General features: G+C 42.9%; 1 protein-coding gene across 7 annotated transcripts in view; it reads left to right on the forward strand.

The window, feature by feature from the left end:
- The first annotated feature begins 9,305 nt into the window (after window positions 1-9,305).
- The window catches only part of Wac (WW domain containing adaptor with coiled-coil), a 69,253-nt gene continuing 65,087 nt past the window's right edge, over window positions 9,306-13,471 (forward strand). Inside the window, exons 1-3 of one of the 7 annotated variants that reach the window (XM_005354827.2) lie at window positions 9,306-9,383; window positions 10,327-10,363; window positions 11,834-12,029. In XM_005354827.2, the coding sequence (XP_005354884.1) occupies window positions 11,891-12,029 (139 nt within the window). In that variant the 5' untranslated portion in view covers window positions 9,306-9,383; window positions 10,327-10,363; window positions 11,834-11,890. Of the gene's footprint in view, window positions 9,384-9,593; window positions 9,970-10,052; window positions 10,224-10,326; window positions 10,364-11,815; window positions 12,030-13,471 lie in introns of those variants that run through there. The other 6 variants (XM_005354828.3, XM_026782842.1, XM_026782841.1 and 3 more) reach the window with 6 other exon arrangements.

Raw genomic sequence — 13,471 nt, forward strand, 5'->3', positions numbered from 1 at the left:
TACAACATCTCTTCATGATTAAGGTCTTGGAGAGAGCAGGAATACAATGAACATACCTAAACATAATAAAGGCAATATACAGCAAGCCAACAGCCAAAATCAAATTAAATGGAGAGAAATTCCCAGCGATCCCAATGAAATCAGGAACAAAAAAAACAAAAAAAGGTTGTCCATTCGCTCCATATCTCTTCAATATAGTTCTTGAGGTCCTAGCTAGAGCAATAAGATATCAAAAGGAGATCAAGGGGATACAAATTGGAAAAGAAGAAGTCAAACTCCCACTGTTTCCTGATGATATGATAGTTTACATAAGTAATCCAAAAAATTCTACCAAGGAACTTCTACAACTCATAAACACTCCATAATGTAGCAGGATACAAGATTAACTCAAAAATATCACAAATGGTAAAAGGGTGGGGAAAAAAATCAGAGAATTAACACCCTTCACAATAGCCACAAACAGCATAAAATATCTCAGAGTAACTCTAACCAAACAAGTGGAAGACTTGTATGACAAGAACTTTAAATCTTTGAAGAAAGAAATTGAAGAAGACACCAGAAAGTTGAAAGATCACCCATGCTCTTGGGTAGGCAGAATTAACATAGTAAAAATGGTAATCTTACCAAAAGTAATCTACAGATTCAACGCAATGCTTATCAAAATCCCAGCAAAATTTTTCAAAGAACTAGAAAGAATGGTACTCAACTTCATATGGAAAAGCAAAAAACCCAGGATAGCCAAAACAATCCTGTACAATAAAAGAACATCTGAAGGCATCACAATCCCTGACTTCAAACTCTACTACAGAGCTACAGTACTGAAAACAGCCTGGTATTGGCATAAGAACAGACAGGAGGACGAATGGAACCAAATAGAAGACCCAGATATCAATTTACACATCTTCCAACACCTGATATTTGATAAAGAAGCAAAAAATATCAAATGGAAAAAAGTGGTGTTGTCATAACTGGATATCAACATGAAGAAGAATGAAAAAAGACACATATTTTTCACTGTGCAGAAAACTTAAGTCTAAATGGATCAAAGACCTCAACATAGAGCCAGCCACACTGAATTTTATAGAAGAGAAAGTGGGAAATACACTTGAACACAAGACACCACTTCCTAAATATAACCCTGACAGCACAGACACTGAGAGAAATAATTAATAAATGGGATCTTCTGAAATTGAAAAGTTTCTGTAAAGCAAAGGACATGGTCAACAAGACAAAATGACAGCCTACAGAATGGGAAAAAATTTTCATTAACCCCACATCAGACAGAGTTCTGACCTCCAAATATACAAAGAACTCAAGAAATTGGACACCAAAAGAACAGATAATCAAATAAAAAAGTAGGGTACAGACCTAAACAGGGAACTCTCAAAAGAAGAATTAAAATGGCTGAAAGATACTTAAGAAAATGTTTAACATTTTTAGTCATCAGAGAAATGCAATTCAAAACAACTCTGAGATTCCATCTTATACCTGTAAGAATGGCCAAGATAAAAAACACTGGTGACAACTTATGCTGGAGAGGTTGTGGGAAAAGGGAACACCTCTGCATTGCTAGTGGGAATGTAAGCTTTTACAACCCTTTCAGATGTCAGTTTGGCATCTCAGAAAATTAGGAAATTATTCAATACCCAGTAATACTACTTTTGGGTATACATCTAAAGGATGCTCAATGGTGCCACAAAAACATGTGCTCTGCTATGTTCATAGCAGCATTGTTTGTCATTGCCAGAACCCGTAAACAATCTAAATGCCCCTCTACCAAAGAATGGATAAGGTAAATGTGGTACATTTACATAGTGGAGTACTACACAGCAGAAAAAAGTAATAACAGCTTGAATTTTGTAGGATAATAGATGGAGCTAGAAAACATTATTTAGTGTGAGGTAACCCAGACACAGAAAGATAATTATCACATGTTTTCACTCATTGGTGGTTTTTAAACATAAGAGAAGAAAACCAGCCGGGCGGTGGTGGCGCACGCCTTTAATCCCAGCACTCGGGAGGCAGAGGCACATGGATCTCTGTGAGTTCGAGACCAGCCTGGTCTACAGAGCTAGTTCCAGGACAGGCTCCAAAGCCACAGAGAAACCCTGTCTCGAAAACCCAAAAAAAAAAAAAAAGATTTTGCCTGGTCTACAGAGAAGAAAACCAGCCTAAAAACCACAATCCCAGAGAACTTAGACAACAATGAGGACCCTAGGAGAGACATACATAGATATTATCTACATGTTAGGTAGAAAGTGTAATGTCTGTCATGCTTATCCTCCTGCCTTTTTATTAAAAAAGAAATGGAAATGTAATGATCTGTTCTCTTTAAGAGACAAGCCACGCCCACTCCCAGCTGAGGCAGGCTGATTTTCAGCTTCTAGCCTGTGTTCCTTCTCTTTTCCATCTCACTCTCGAAGAGGCAGCTTCTGTCTCTCCCCACTTCTCCCCTTCCTCCCTCTGTCTCTCCCCCCCCCTCTCTCTCTCCTCTTCTCTCCCTTTCCCCTCCCTCCATAACCCACTTAATAAATATCCAACCTCACTCTGCATGGCATGCCTATCCATGTCTCTGTCTGTTGCCCACTGCCATGTGTCTCCCTGCCTGGGACTGGCTGCTCTCAGGGCCTGCTGCCTTATGCCACATGGCCTGCTACCACCGCTTGTGGACCTGCAGCATTTCTGATGCCTGCCACTGCTGGGGATTCTGCAGCATTTTTAATTCTTCCATTACAGAAAGTAGAAAAAGACAAGATCTCCTGAGTAAATTGGAGCATGGGACAGGGCAGAACCAGGGAGGGGAGCAGAAAAAAAAGTCGAGCTCAATAAAAATCAATTAAAAAAATGTTCTTGTTTAAGATGTCACAGGAACTTCACCTCGACTGGTTAAAACTTTTTCCTCTGGCCCTTCTTAGGCTTAGGGCTCTCCCCGAAAGACCCTTTTCATCTTGCCCTTTGAACTCATGTATGGGTGGCTTATTTTAACCTCTGATCTCTCACCTAAAACCTCTCCCCTTCCTGATCACTTGCTTACTCCGCTGTTATCCCATCTTTACTTCCTATTATGGGATTTTACTGACCACTCATTACCTCAACCATGTGCCAACCCATGTCCACCACCAATTAAAATAGGAGATCAGGTACTATTCTGTAGGCCCATATTTCTATATGGTATGGCAGTCAGGCTCTAAAGCCATAGTCAGTATCTGAAGTGGTCATGTAACCTCCAGACAGGTTGTCACTAACCCTAATAAAAGGTTAGGATCTCTGCTCCTTTTCTTTTGTAATTATGTCGATCACCTGAGAAGAGATGTCAATTCCAAGCTAGTGACATAGCTGTGGATGTGACAAAATAGGCATAGAACGGTGTGGTCAAAGAGGTAGATGTGACTAAAAGCCATTCACCTGGTTACCTAGGAAACAGAATGCTAATGTATTTCCCCTTCAGTTTATGTTTTGATATACAAGGCTGTTTGGAGAATAAACGAGAGGAATTCTTCAGGATGTGAACTCAGGATTTCATGAGGGATCACTGAGAATCTCCCTCCCAGTAAAGCCATGTGAGTTGTGTCTTTATTCCCACGCTTCCACTCTGGTCCAGAGAGAGATAGTTTATGTTGGGGTCTGGTCCAGAGAAATAATTTATGGTCCCGACTAGCACTGGACCCTGACACTATTCTCCTCTCCAGACCAATGCCCCTCATCCCTTTCCCCTAAATGGCAGGGCCCCTTTAAAGTAATTCTTGTAACTCCCACAGCTGCCAAGCTTGAGGGACTCTCTCATTGGATTCACCTGTCTCATCTTAAACCTTTTAGTCTTCCAGCTCAATATACTCCCTCGTATACAGTAACTCAAACAGGGCCCTGCTTTCTTAAGTTCCAGAGGACACCAAGATCAGTCACTTTTTCTCCAGTTACAGAAGAATAACATTCTCATCAATATTCTCAACTCTCCTGTCACGAAAACTCCAAATACTCTCCCTCTTCCTCTTTCTCCTGTTTTACCAACTTCTCTATATCTCCAATGTCATACTTAAATTTCCAGTTAACCACTCAGCTGATATTACATCATTAAACATAGAGCTGGAGGAACAAGGATTGCCAAAAACCCAGGTGGTAAGAAACAATAATGAGATTGGGGACATTCACAGCCCCAGATTCCAAAAAACCTCACAAAACAGACTTTAATATAACAGGTTTATTACTGACTGCAGCAGTGTCTCCTGGATGCTAAGATAACACCATGATGCTAAAGAGAACAAGTGCCTTAAGATTTGCTTCAGGTAAAACATTAAGGGTCTAATAATTCCTCTAATAATTCCTCCTTCTTTTCTTCCCTTCTCCTCACCGTCTTCTATTCCAACACTACACTATCACAATCATAAGCTTTTAATATGTGTAAAATTTCTTTTCAAACATTTTTCCATAAGCTCCAGGGAGCCCATTGGACCTATCTAAATGGACCAGATTCACCCAGATTTATTTAATCATTTAATTTTTCCCTTATCATTCCTGATCTCAGGAACCCATGGGAAATTCCCTCCTCCACCCCCTAAAAACCTCTCCATCTTCCATCTTGGGATTCCCCTCCCTTAATAACCAGGATCTAAAATTTTTCCTGACATAATTTTCTGCCTTTCCAGCATCTTGCGAGGTCCAAGCTGCCAGCCAGCCAGTTCCACAGAGCCCCCCAAAACAAAAAAAATAACCAGCCATCCCAGGATGTGATCAAGCACCTCAACTCTCTGACACACATAAAATCAGCCAAAAGCAGTCTCCAGAGACCTGATGATGCTCCATTCCCACCCATTAAAGACCCCGACCTCCTCAAATTTTTATAATAAAAGTGTGGAACGTTACAATTTTAGCCAACTTGCAAGACTGGCACTTCCAGGTTCCAGGGCCACGCATGTGCGGACAAGCCCTCCGGCAAAAGTACCTAGCTGTCCCGGGTCCTTTAAAGGCCCTGTGTGACCCCTGTGCAGCATGGTTGTATCATCTAAGTATGATGCAGCTACATAAGACCTTTGTGTGCATGTGTGAGCTCTCTAATCTGCGTATAATGTAGTTACATCATCCCCCTGTGGGCCCGACGTGCCAAGCAGTCTTTAAAAGCTGGCTTTTTTTGTTTGTTTATTTTGTTTTGTTTTTTTTTCAAGACATGGTTTCTCTGTAGCTTTGGTGCCTGTCCTGGCAGTCCTCTCTCTGCGCACCAACTTCACCAGGCCTTTACACATCTCTAATAAACTCTTAAGCGGTTTTGTTGCGTGTTTCATGCTTCCTTCTCACTTGCACCAGGTAATTTTAGTTCGTTTTTGAGATAGACACACAGTGGTGAGTTTTCAGTTAGGAATGGTACAAAAGTTTTCATTTTTTTAAGACAAAGTCTCACTATGAAGCATATGTTGGTCCAAGAATTTGCCATATTACCTAGGCTAGTCATATATTTGAGATCCTCCTGCCATAGCCTAAGTGCTAGGATTCTAGGATGATATTAACCTTTACAGGGACCACTATGACTACTGTGTGGAAGAAAGTAGATCCTGTGGACATGCAAAAGATATAAGGAGGTAGGAGGACATTCTCTTGGTCCAATGCTAAGGTGATGAAGATTGCAAATAGAAATCCTATACTGATTGTATTTGGATTTTATTAGTGGCAGAATTTGCTAATGGAGCTGAAGTATGAAAGAATCAAGGATGACTCCAAAGTTTTAGCCTTAACTAGAAGATGGACCTATCATTCTATGGGAGATTAGGATTCTTTGTGGGGAGTGTGTATGAGAGGTTTGGTTTTGGATATATTAACCTGTGGTGTGATGTAGACATCTGGGTAATATCGCAGAGTAAGTCTGAGTCTAGTGTTTAAGGATTAGTGTGGACTGGAGATTTAAATGTTAGTATCTAGCTATTTCTGAGTGGTTCACCTAGATTGTGAACAGAAAAGTACCAGTAGTAGAATTTGAATCTTGTGGCACTCCAGGTTTCAGGGGTAAGAAAATGAGGAAGAATGAATAAAGCAAGGAACAGCTGTTCAAGCAGAAAGAGCAGCAAGAGAGGAGAATCTCAGAAGGCAGGAGCTTTTCTAGGCAGTGGTTGCGCAAGCAGACAATCTCTGAGTTAGAGGCCAGCCTGCTCTACAAGGCAAGTTCCAGGATAGCCAGAGCAGTTATACAGAGAAACCCTATCTCAAACGAAGGGATACACACACACACACACACACACACACACACACACACACACACACACACAGAGAGAGAGAATGGAGAATACTGACAATCTGGAGCAGAGCCCAGGGGTGAGGGAATGGTCTATATGGATCTAATAGAGAAAGAGAAAACAAATGTGTCAGAGTCCAATAAAGGAATTCAGATAAAAAAAAAAGAGCAAAAGTTAATAAGAGTCTTTAGAGCAGTGCTTCTCAACCTGTGAATCTCGGGCCCACCCATTAACAGGAGTGGTCTAAGTTCATCAGAAAACTCCGATATTTATATTAGGATTCATAACAGTGGCAAAATTACAATTATGAAGTAGCAACGAAAATAATTTTATGGTTGGGGTTCACCATACCATGAGGAGCAGTATCAAAGGGTCGCAGCCTTAGGAAGGTTGAGAACCGCTGCTTTAGATGTAAACCAACCACCAACCCTCCAAAGATGGTAGTTAGTATAGCACATTTTAAATTGATGCAAGTGATCCAACTGAGGGGGTAAAATAAATCAGACAATTATGTGTTTGTGGCAAGTTTGTTTTTGCATAAGATATTTTATAGTTACCAAAGCGTTGTGCCGTATTCAGATGTGAAAAAGTTGGTAGTTTAGGAGTAGGCAGGAATTGTTACTGCTGATTTCTGTTGCTAGGGTAAGAAGCAAGATAATTGCTTTTGAGGTAGTATTGCTCTGTTTAGAAGATGTTACATAGCTTATTAAGGAGGAAGGATATATGGATTAACAGCCCTAGAGAATTTGCCTGTGTGCACATTGGCAATCAGGAAAATAACTTCATCCTTAGCACGGCCCACTGTTTTTTTTAAGATTTCGTTTGATTTATGCGCATCATTATTTTGTCCAAAATAATAAATCATCTGCAAGAGGGTGTTAGATTCCCTGGAAGGGTAGTTACAGATAGTTGTGAGCTGCCATGTGGGTGTTAGGAATTGAACCCAGGGCCTCTGCTCTGGAAGAACAATCAGTGATCTTACCTACCAAGACATCTCTCCATCCTGATTGGCTGTTTTTTGTTTGTTTGTTTGTTTGTTTTGTGTTTTTCCAGCCAATTGAGCTGTTCTGTCACAGGTATATACTATAGTGAATGAGCCGGAATTGTATCCTAGGCAGCTAAAACAAAAACAAAACAAAACAAAACAAAAAAACCCCAAAAGGACTGAGAGTATTTTAGGATTTGTCTAAGGATTATCTAAGCTAGACAACAAATTATTTTTACAGACGCTAGGAACTGAACTCAGGCCCTCAGGAAGAAGAGCTAGTACTCTTAACCACTGAGCCTCATTTATCTCTAGCCATAGGTAGTATATTTTTAAAAATAAATCTAATACTTGATTTGCGTGCTAGGAAACACATGCGACTTTTGTTATCTGTAGTCCTTATTAATAAAGAAATCATGAACACTGACTACTCCTCTGGTAACAAGTTTAAGTCCTTGTAAACTCTTGGTTCTATTTTCACCAACTAATTGGCCAATATAATTTTATGTCTTTGTTAGAAGACATATTCTTGAAAATAATTTGTTTGAAGATATATTCTTGAAAATAATTGTAAACATTTACAGGACACTCATGGCCAAAAGCACTAGTGGCAATGTGAATGAAACTAATCTAGCCCTGGTGTTTTTTTCTCTAAGATTTACCAGATTCTTATTGTGTTTAGGATTACCAGACAGCATTTGTGCTAGCCCTGGGAGCACTTAAATAACAAAAGCACAAGAATTGTGAAAACCATAGCATTACATATATAGTGTGAAATGAGAGGCAGGGTAGCTTCGTTCAATCCTTACAGAGAACAGTCGCAAGGTATGTTAACATTCCCAGATCTTTGTAGTTGGATACAGATGTGGGAGCGACAAATAAATTTTATTGCATAACTAAATTTGGAAATATGGAATGAGTATCAGTAGTACATCTGGAACATTTCTTAAATAGTTCATTCCTGTGTTACTTTGTCAAAAGGAAAGGAATGGTGATATTAGCAGGGAGGTGGTGGTGCATGCCTTTAATTCCAGCTGTCAGGAGGCAGAGGTAGGTGGATCTAAGAATTCGAGACCAGCCTGGTCTACAGAGTGACTTCCAGGATGGCCAAGGCTACACAGAGAAAACCTATCTATTGACGCCAGTCTTCAAGATTTCTGTGCAAGATATGTAATATCTTTGTCCTCTTCGTTACTGATAGCTTCAGTAAGCACTTTTTAAAAACTATTTCTTATAATAATCTTAACATTTGATATGTGGATCTGACAAGCCCACAATATCATTATTTAAAATTTTTTTTCAGTTATAATTGCAAGGTCTCTTCCCACATTACACTAATTAGACTTGAGACAAAACTTTTTGGATACCAAATTATCTTCTTGGTGCTTTATTTTTTCTTTGAAGGGGTATTGTTTTTTCGGATGTGCATATTACTCTCCTCTGTTTACTGCAATTCTTTCTGTTAAACCCATCTTCAGTACAATAACAAACCAGTAGACTATCGCCAAGAAGAGGCTGTTGATGTTTCTCCTCCCCGTGTATCCCAAATAATTTATAGCAACCTCACTCAGCACACCGCACCGCTTTCTTTACCGCGGCATTCTCCAAAGGATTTTCTCCCAGGGAGAGGAAGAACGTCGCGGTGGAAAGGCTCCGTACCACCTTTCGGCAGGGCACTTAGATCTCCAGCGCCAAGGACGGCGCCCTAGCCGGGCAGGTGACTGCACACGGCCGCGCTTCCGGGTTCCAGTGGCCGGTTGAGGGCGACTTCCGCCGCGGCCCACCGAGCCTCCGCGGCGACCGTCCGGGCCGCCCAATTAGGGGCTTTCCGACCCCAACGCGGAGCCCGAGGGGCGGGGGCCGCGGCCGACTCGCGGAGGGCACCCCGCCCCCGCCGCCGTTGCGCCTCTGGGCGCACGCGCAGCTGCCGCGGCTCCGCATTTAGTTCGCTATGGCGTCCCTCGCGCCCCACGGTTCTCCTCCCGAAGGCGGCTCCCACCCAGCGCAGCCCGGAGGCCCCGGGGCCCGTCTCTCGCAGGCCCCCGAGCACGACTACCCCTAAGGTGGAACGGGAGTGGCCAGATTCGAGAGTGAGGAAAGCAGCAACCGGAAAGGGCTTGCCGGGTCGCCGGACGACGAGCCCAGGCCTCAGAGGAAGAGGAGGGCGGGAGCTAGCCGAGGTTTGCCGAAGGCGGCGTTCTCAAGCCGCGCGGGGTGGGTAGGAGGGGGGTGTGGCGGAAACTGCCGAGCTTTTCCGAAGGCGGCCACGGCCGAGTTGCCCGGATGTAGTTTGTGGAGCGGCGGCGGCGGTAGCAGCGGCAGCGGCAGCGGCAGGAGGCGGCGAGCTTTAAGGACCCGGCGGCGGCGGCGGCGGCGGCGGGGGGAGGAGGGCAGGAGGTGGCAGAGCCGGAGGAGGGGAAGGTGCTGGAGGTGCTCGCTGTCTGAGCGGGACCAGAACACGGCCTCTCGCCCCCTCCCCCCGGCTCGCGCTGCCGCGGTGTAGTTGGTGCCGCTGCCCCGGCCGACCCTAAGTGGTGGTGACGGAGGGAAGATGGCCCGGGAGCGCGGGCGCCAGTAACGGGGAGGTGCGGCGAGCCGCCGAGGGCGCACCGAGTCCTGGTGCCGGGGCTGCCCGCTGCCCGCCCGCCTCCCGCGCGCGCGCCCGCCCGCCCGCCTCGCGGCCGCTCTCCCCCTCCCCGACACACACACACACAGCCGGGCATTGATGGTAATGTATGCGAGGAAACAGCAGAGACTCAGTGATGGGTAAATCGTCTTTTCGTTTCGGGCCGGGCCGCGGCGGAGGGCGGGCGGGCGGGCGGGCGTCCTTATCGGGAGCTGGCCGCGCCGCCATTTTTGTTGTTAACCCCGATCGGGATCGGGCGGAGGAGGCGGCGAGCCTGGTCGGGAGGACAGGCGGGCACCCTGGGGGCCCTGGCGGGCGCTGCGAGCGGGCTGCGGACCGAATACCGGCCTGGGCCTCTGAGCCCGGGGATTGTCCGCTGCGTGAATCCGCTCCGGTACGTTTGGTCGGCGGCCCGCGGGCAGGGGCGGCCGGGGAGACCCGCTTTCTTCGTTTCCCGCGATGTCTCACGCCATGGTCCCCTTCTTACTGTTTTTCAGCTGTCACGACCGGAGGGGGGACTCTCAGCCTTTCCAGGTACCAGCCGATCCCGGAGTGGAGGGATTGGAAGGGGCCGGAGGGGGAAGGGAGGGACTGCTACTCGAGCGCAGGCTTCAGAAGTCGCTACAGGCCTTTCGGTGCAACAGATCCGAAAGTAGCACGACTGACCCGCTTAAAATTTGGTATTGGGTTCCATTAGTACTCTCCAAACTGTCTAAGGACTTAGCTTGAAAGAAAGGTGGCTAGAGAAAGTTCAGGGTTTTTCTTAAAGAAAAAATACAGCCAGGAAGATCTAGTTTGGTTTGAGTGGGAAGGAATCGCTGGGGTGTAGCGAGAGGTGACTTCAGAGACACATTTACTTACTTGTTTTGGGGAGCCAAAAGATAAATGGGAAGGTTTTAAAAGTAGTTGAAAAGGAGAAGTACTTAAGTGAGTTACTGTTGTAAACTACCCTCTTACCATTTTAATTTCTAGTTCAAGTTAGCCCCTTTCGAGGGAAAGGTTTTGCTTTTGAGTTAGTTTAAATTTTTTATTACGTGGCCGCTTCATACTAATAGAAATGACTCTGGGTGTCTGTTCTTACGAAAGTGTTTGCATGGAAAGTTTTAAAGATTTTTTTTTGAAGTGTCCTTCAAAACAGTAGCTGTCTGATGACAACAGAAGTAAATACTTAATGCCTCTGATCACATTTAAAAGATGAAAGAATAGGAACAAGTCTGTCTCAAGGTTCTGTAGGCCAGACTGGCTTCCAGTTTTACTCCTGTTGAGTGCTGGGTTACATGTGGGAGCCGCTAGGCTGGCCAGAGAGCAAGCAGGTTTCTAGCCTGATGCTTGCTTGTGTGGTCTAGGAGCTTGCCAGATGTCAAGAATATTTGCATGTGTCAAAGATTATTGACCCTTCCCCCATGAACTACTGATGAAGAACTGAAACATTGTGTTCATCTTAAGACACTGGCGGAGTAAAACCATTGTTTTAAGGGCATTTAGAATTGCCCTTCTTTAGAAGAATTGCTCAGGTATCAGTTTGTTTTGTCAAATATTCTTAGAGTTTAAGGAGTATTTTATCGCTGAAAGAGCTTGTAAATTAAGATTAGTGCTAGTGCTTTTTCTGAATCAAAGAAATGAAAAAACTTGTCTTTTTTTAAATTATAATCTTAAAACTTGCATTTTTATTGATGTGCCTGAATGCCTTAGCTGCAGAGAATAAACGAATTGTAGTTTAAGCTTTCAAAAATGATTTTAGTTTCAAATTGTGCCAAGATAACTTGTTTTTTAAAGTTTACACAATAGGGCACACCTTTGTGTATTCTTGTTAGATTTGTTATCACGAGTTGCATGGTAACTCTTGAACATGTAGATTTTCACTGAATGAGGGAAGTATTGAAAATGGAAATAAGTGAGTTTTGATATAAGTGAAGTTAACACATCGAAATTTGTAATTTAAATAGGTAATTGAGTTTAAAGTTTCAACACTTTCTCTTTCATTGGGGGGGTGATGTTTTACAGGCACTTAAGTATTCATCAAAGAGTCACCCCAGTAGTGGTGATCACAGACATGAAAAGATGCGAGACGCCGCAGATCCTTCACCACCAAATAAAATGTTGCGGAGATCTGATAGTCCTGAAAACAAATACAGTGACAGCACAGGTCACAATAAGGCCAAAAATGTGCATACTCAAAGAGTTAGAGAAAGGGAAGGTGGTAAGTAGCTTTCTGGCCCAAACTGTCATGTCTATTTACTTTTAGGATTAAAGGAACAGTGGTGCATTTAGCATGTCCAGCTTAAGGAAGTTACTGTGTGCTGATGTTACCAAGTTTAGATCCATTTTGTTAAATTCAGCAGTCATTGTAGGAAAATGGTATTGGCATGCTCATAGACTCTAGTGTTTTATGATAAAGAGTCCCATTTGCAAATACAATCTTCTAAATGTTCACTAATGACAACAGAGTCCATGAACAGTTTTCCAGGAAAGGAACTTTGAGTTCTTAAGGATTTCAGTTTAGTTTGAAGTCTTTGGTGCTTCAACTTATTTCCTAAAGTGTTCGAGTTTTTTTTAAGTTATGCATTTAAAGAGGAGGTTTATACATTTAAAGAGGAGGCTTCTCAAGGTGGCTTTTTTGTGATTCAGGAAATTTGTTTTTGTTGTAACTATTTAAAATATCCCCCCCCCCCCAGGGTTTCTCTTTAGCTTTGCAGCCAGCCTGTCCTTGAACTTGCTCTTGTAGACCAGGCTGTCCTCAAACTCAGAGATGTGTCTGCCTCTGTCTCCGGAGTGCTGGGATTAAAGATGTGTGCCACCACTGCCCATCTGTAACCATTTAAAATTTTCTAGCCTGTTTTTCCCCTAGCGTCCTGTTAAAGTTTAATTGAACTACTCAGCTTTAAAAATAGTCCTTTTTAGAAATTTTTATTTTACCTTTTGAGATAGGGCCTCATATAGTGAAGCTGACTTCAAATGAGTTATTTAGCTAAGGATGATTAAGTTAGCCATATTTCTTCTGATACCTTCTTGTTACCTGCTCAGACTGGTGAGAACTGGAAGTAATAAGTACATTTGTAGACTGACTTTGCTCACAGTTTATAAATGTAACCATTTGCTTCTAAAGACCACTTTGGTGGGATAAAATAATTTCACTAAGGTCATTAAAAGCCATATATTTTTCTTTCATAATAAGGCCTTATTACTTTAATAGATATATTTAAAATGGTATTAGTTGAAAACTGGAGAAGGTCCACAGTAGTATACCATGGGCTTTTTATTTTACTTTTGACTAGTTCTTAATGCCTTTAATTACTTTCAGAAAATATTTTGCATCATCTAGTTTACTCTTACTTTTTGTTTGTTTGCCTTTTGCCTTTTAGGGTAGAATCAGCTACACTCATTGTGATTATGTATTGAGAAATATTGGCCTCTGCATAATTACTGGGTTGAGGAATTATTAATAGAAGATTGCTTTAGGATGGAGTAATTGCATGGGAGGAAGATAGTTGCGTGTAGTATAGCTATAGTTTTATGCAGATAAACTACATTATAAAGTGGCAAGTTAGCAAGTGTTAGAAAATCTTGGGTACCAAAATGATGATTATCAGTTTTATGGATACATTTTCTGTAATATCCCATATCCCATGCATCCTTGGGTAG

Source organism: Microtus ochrogaster, chromosome 16 (genome assembly GCF_000317375.1).
Source record: "Microtus ochrogaster isolate Prairie Vole_2 chromosome 16, MicOch1.0, whole genome shotgun sequence".
Classification (NCBI taxonomy): domain Eukaryota; kingdom Metazoa; phylum Chordata; class Mammalia; order Rodentia; family Cricetidae; genus Microtus; species Microtus ochrogaster.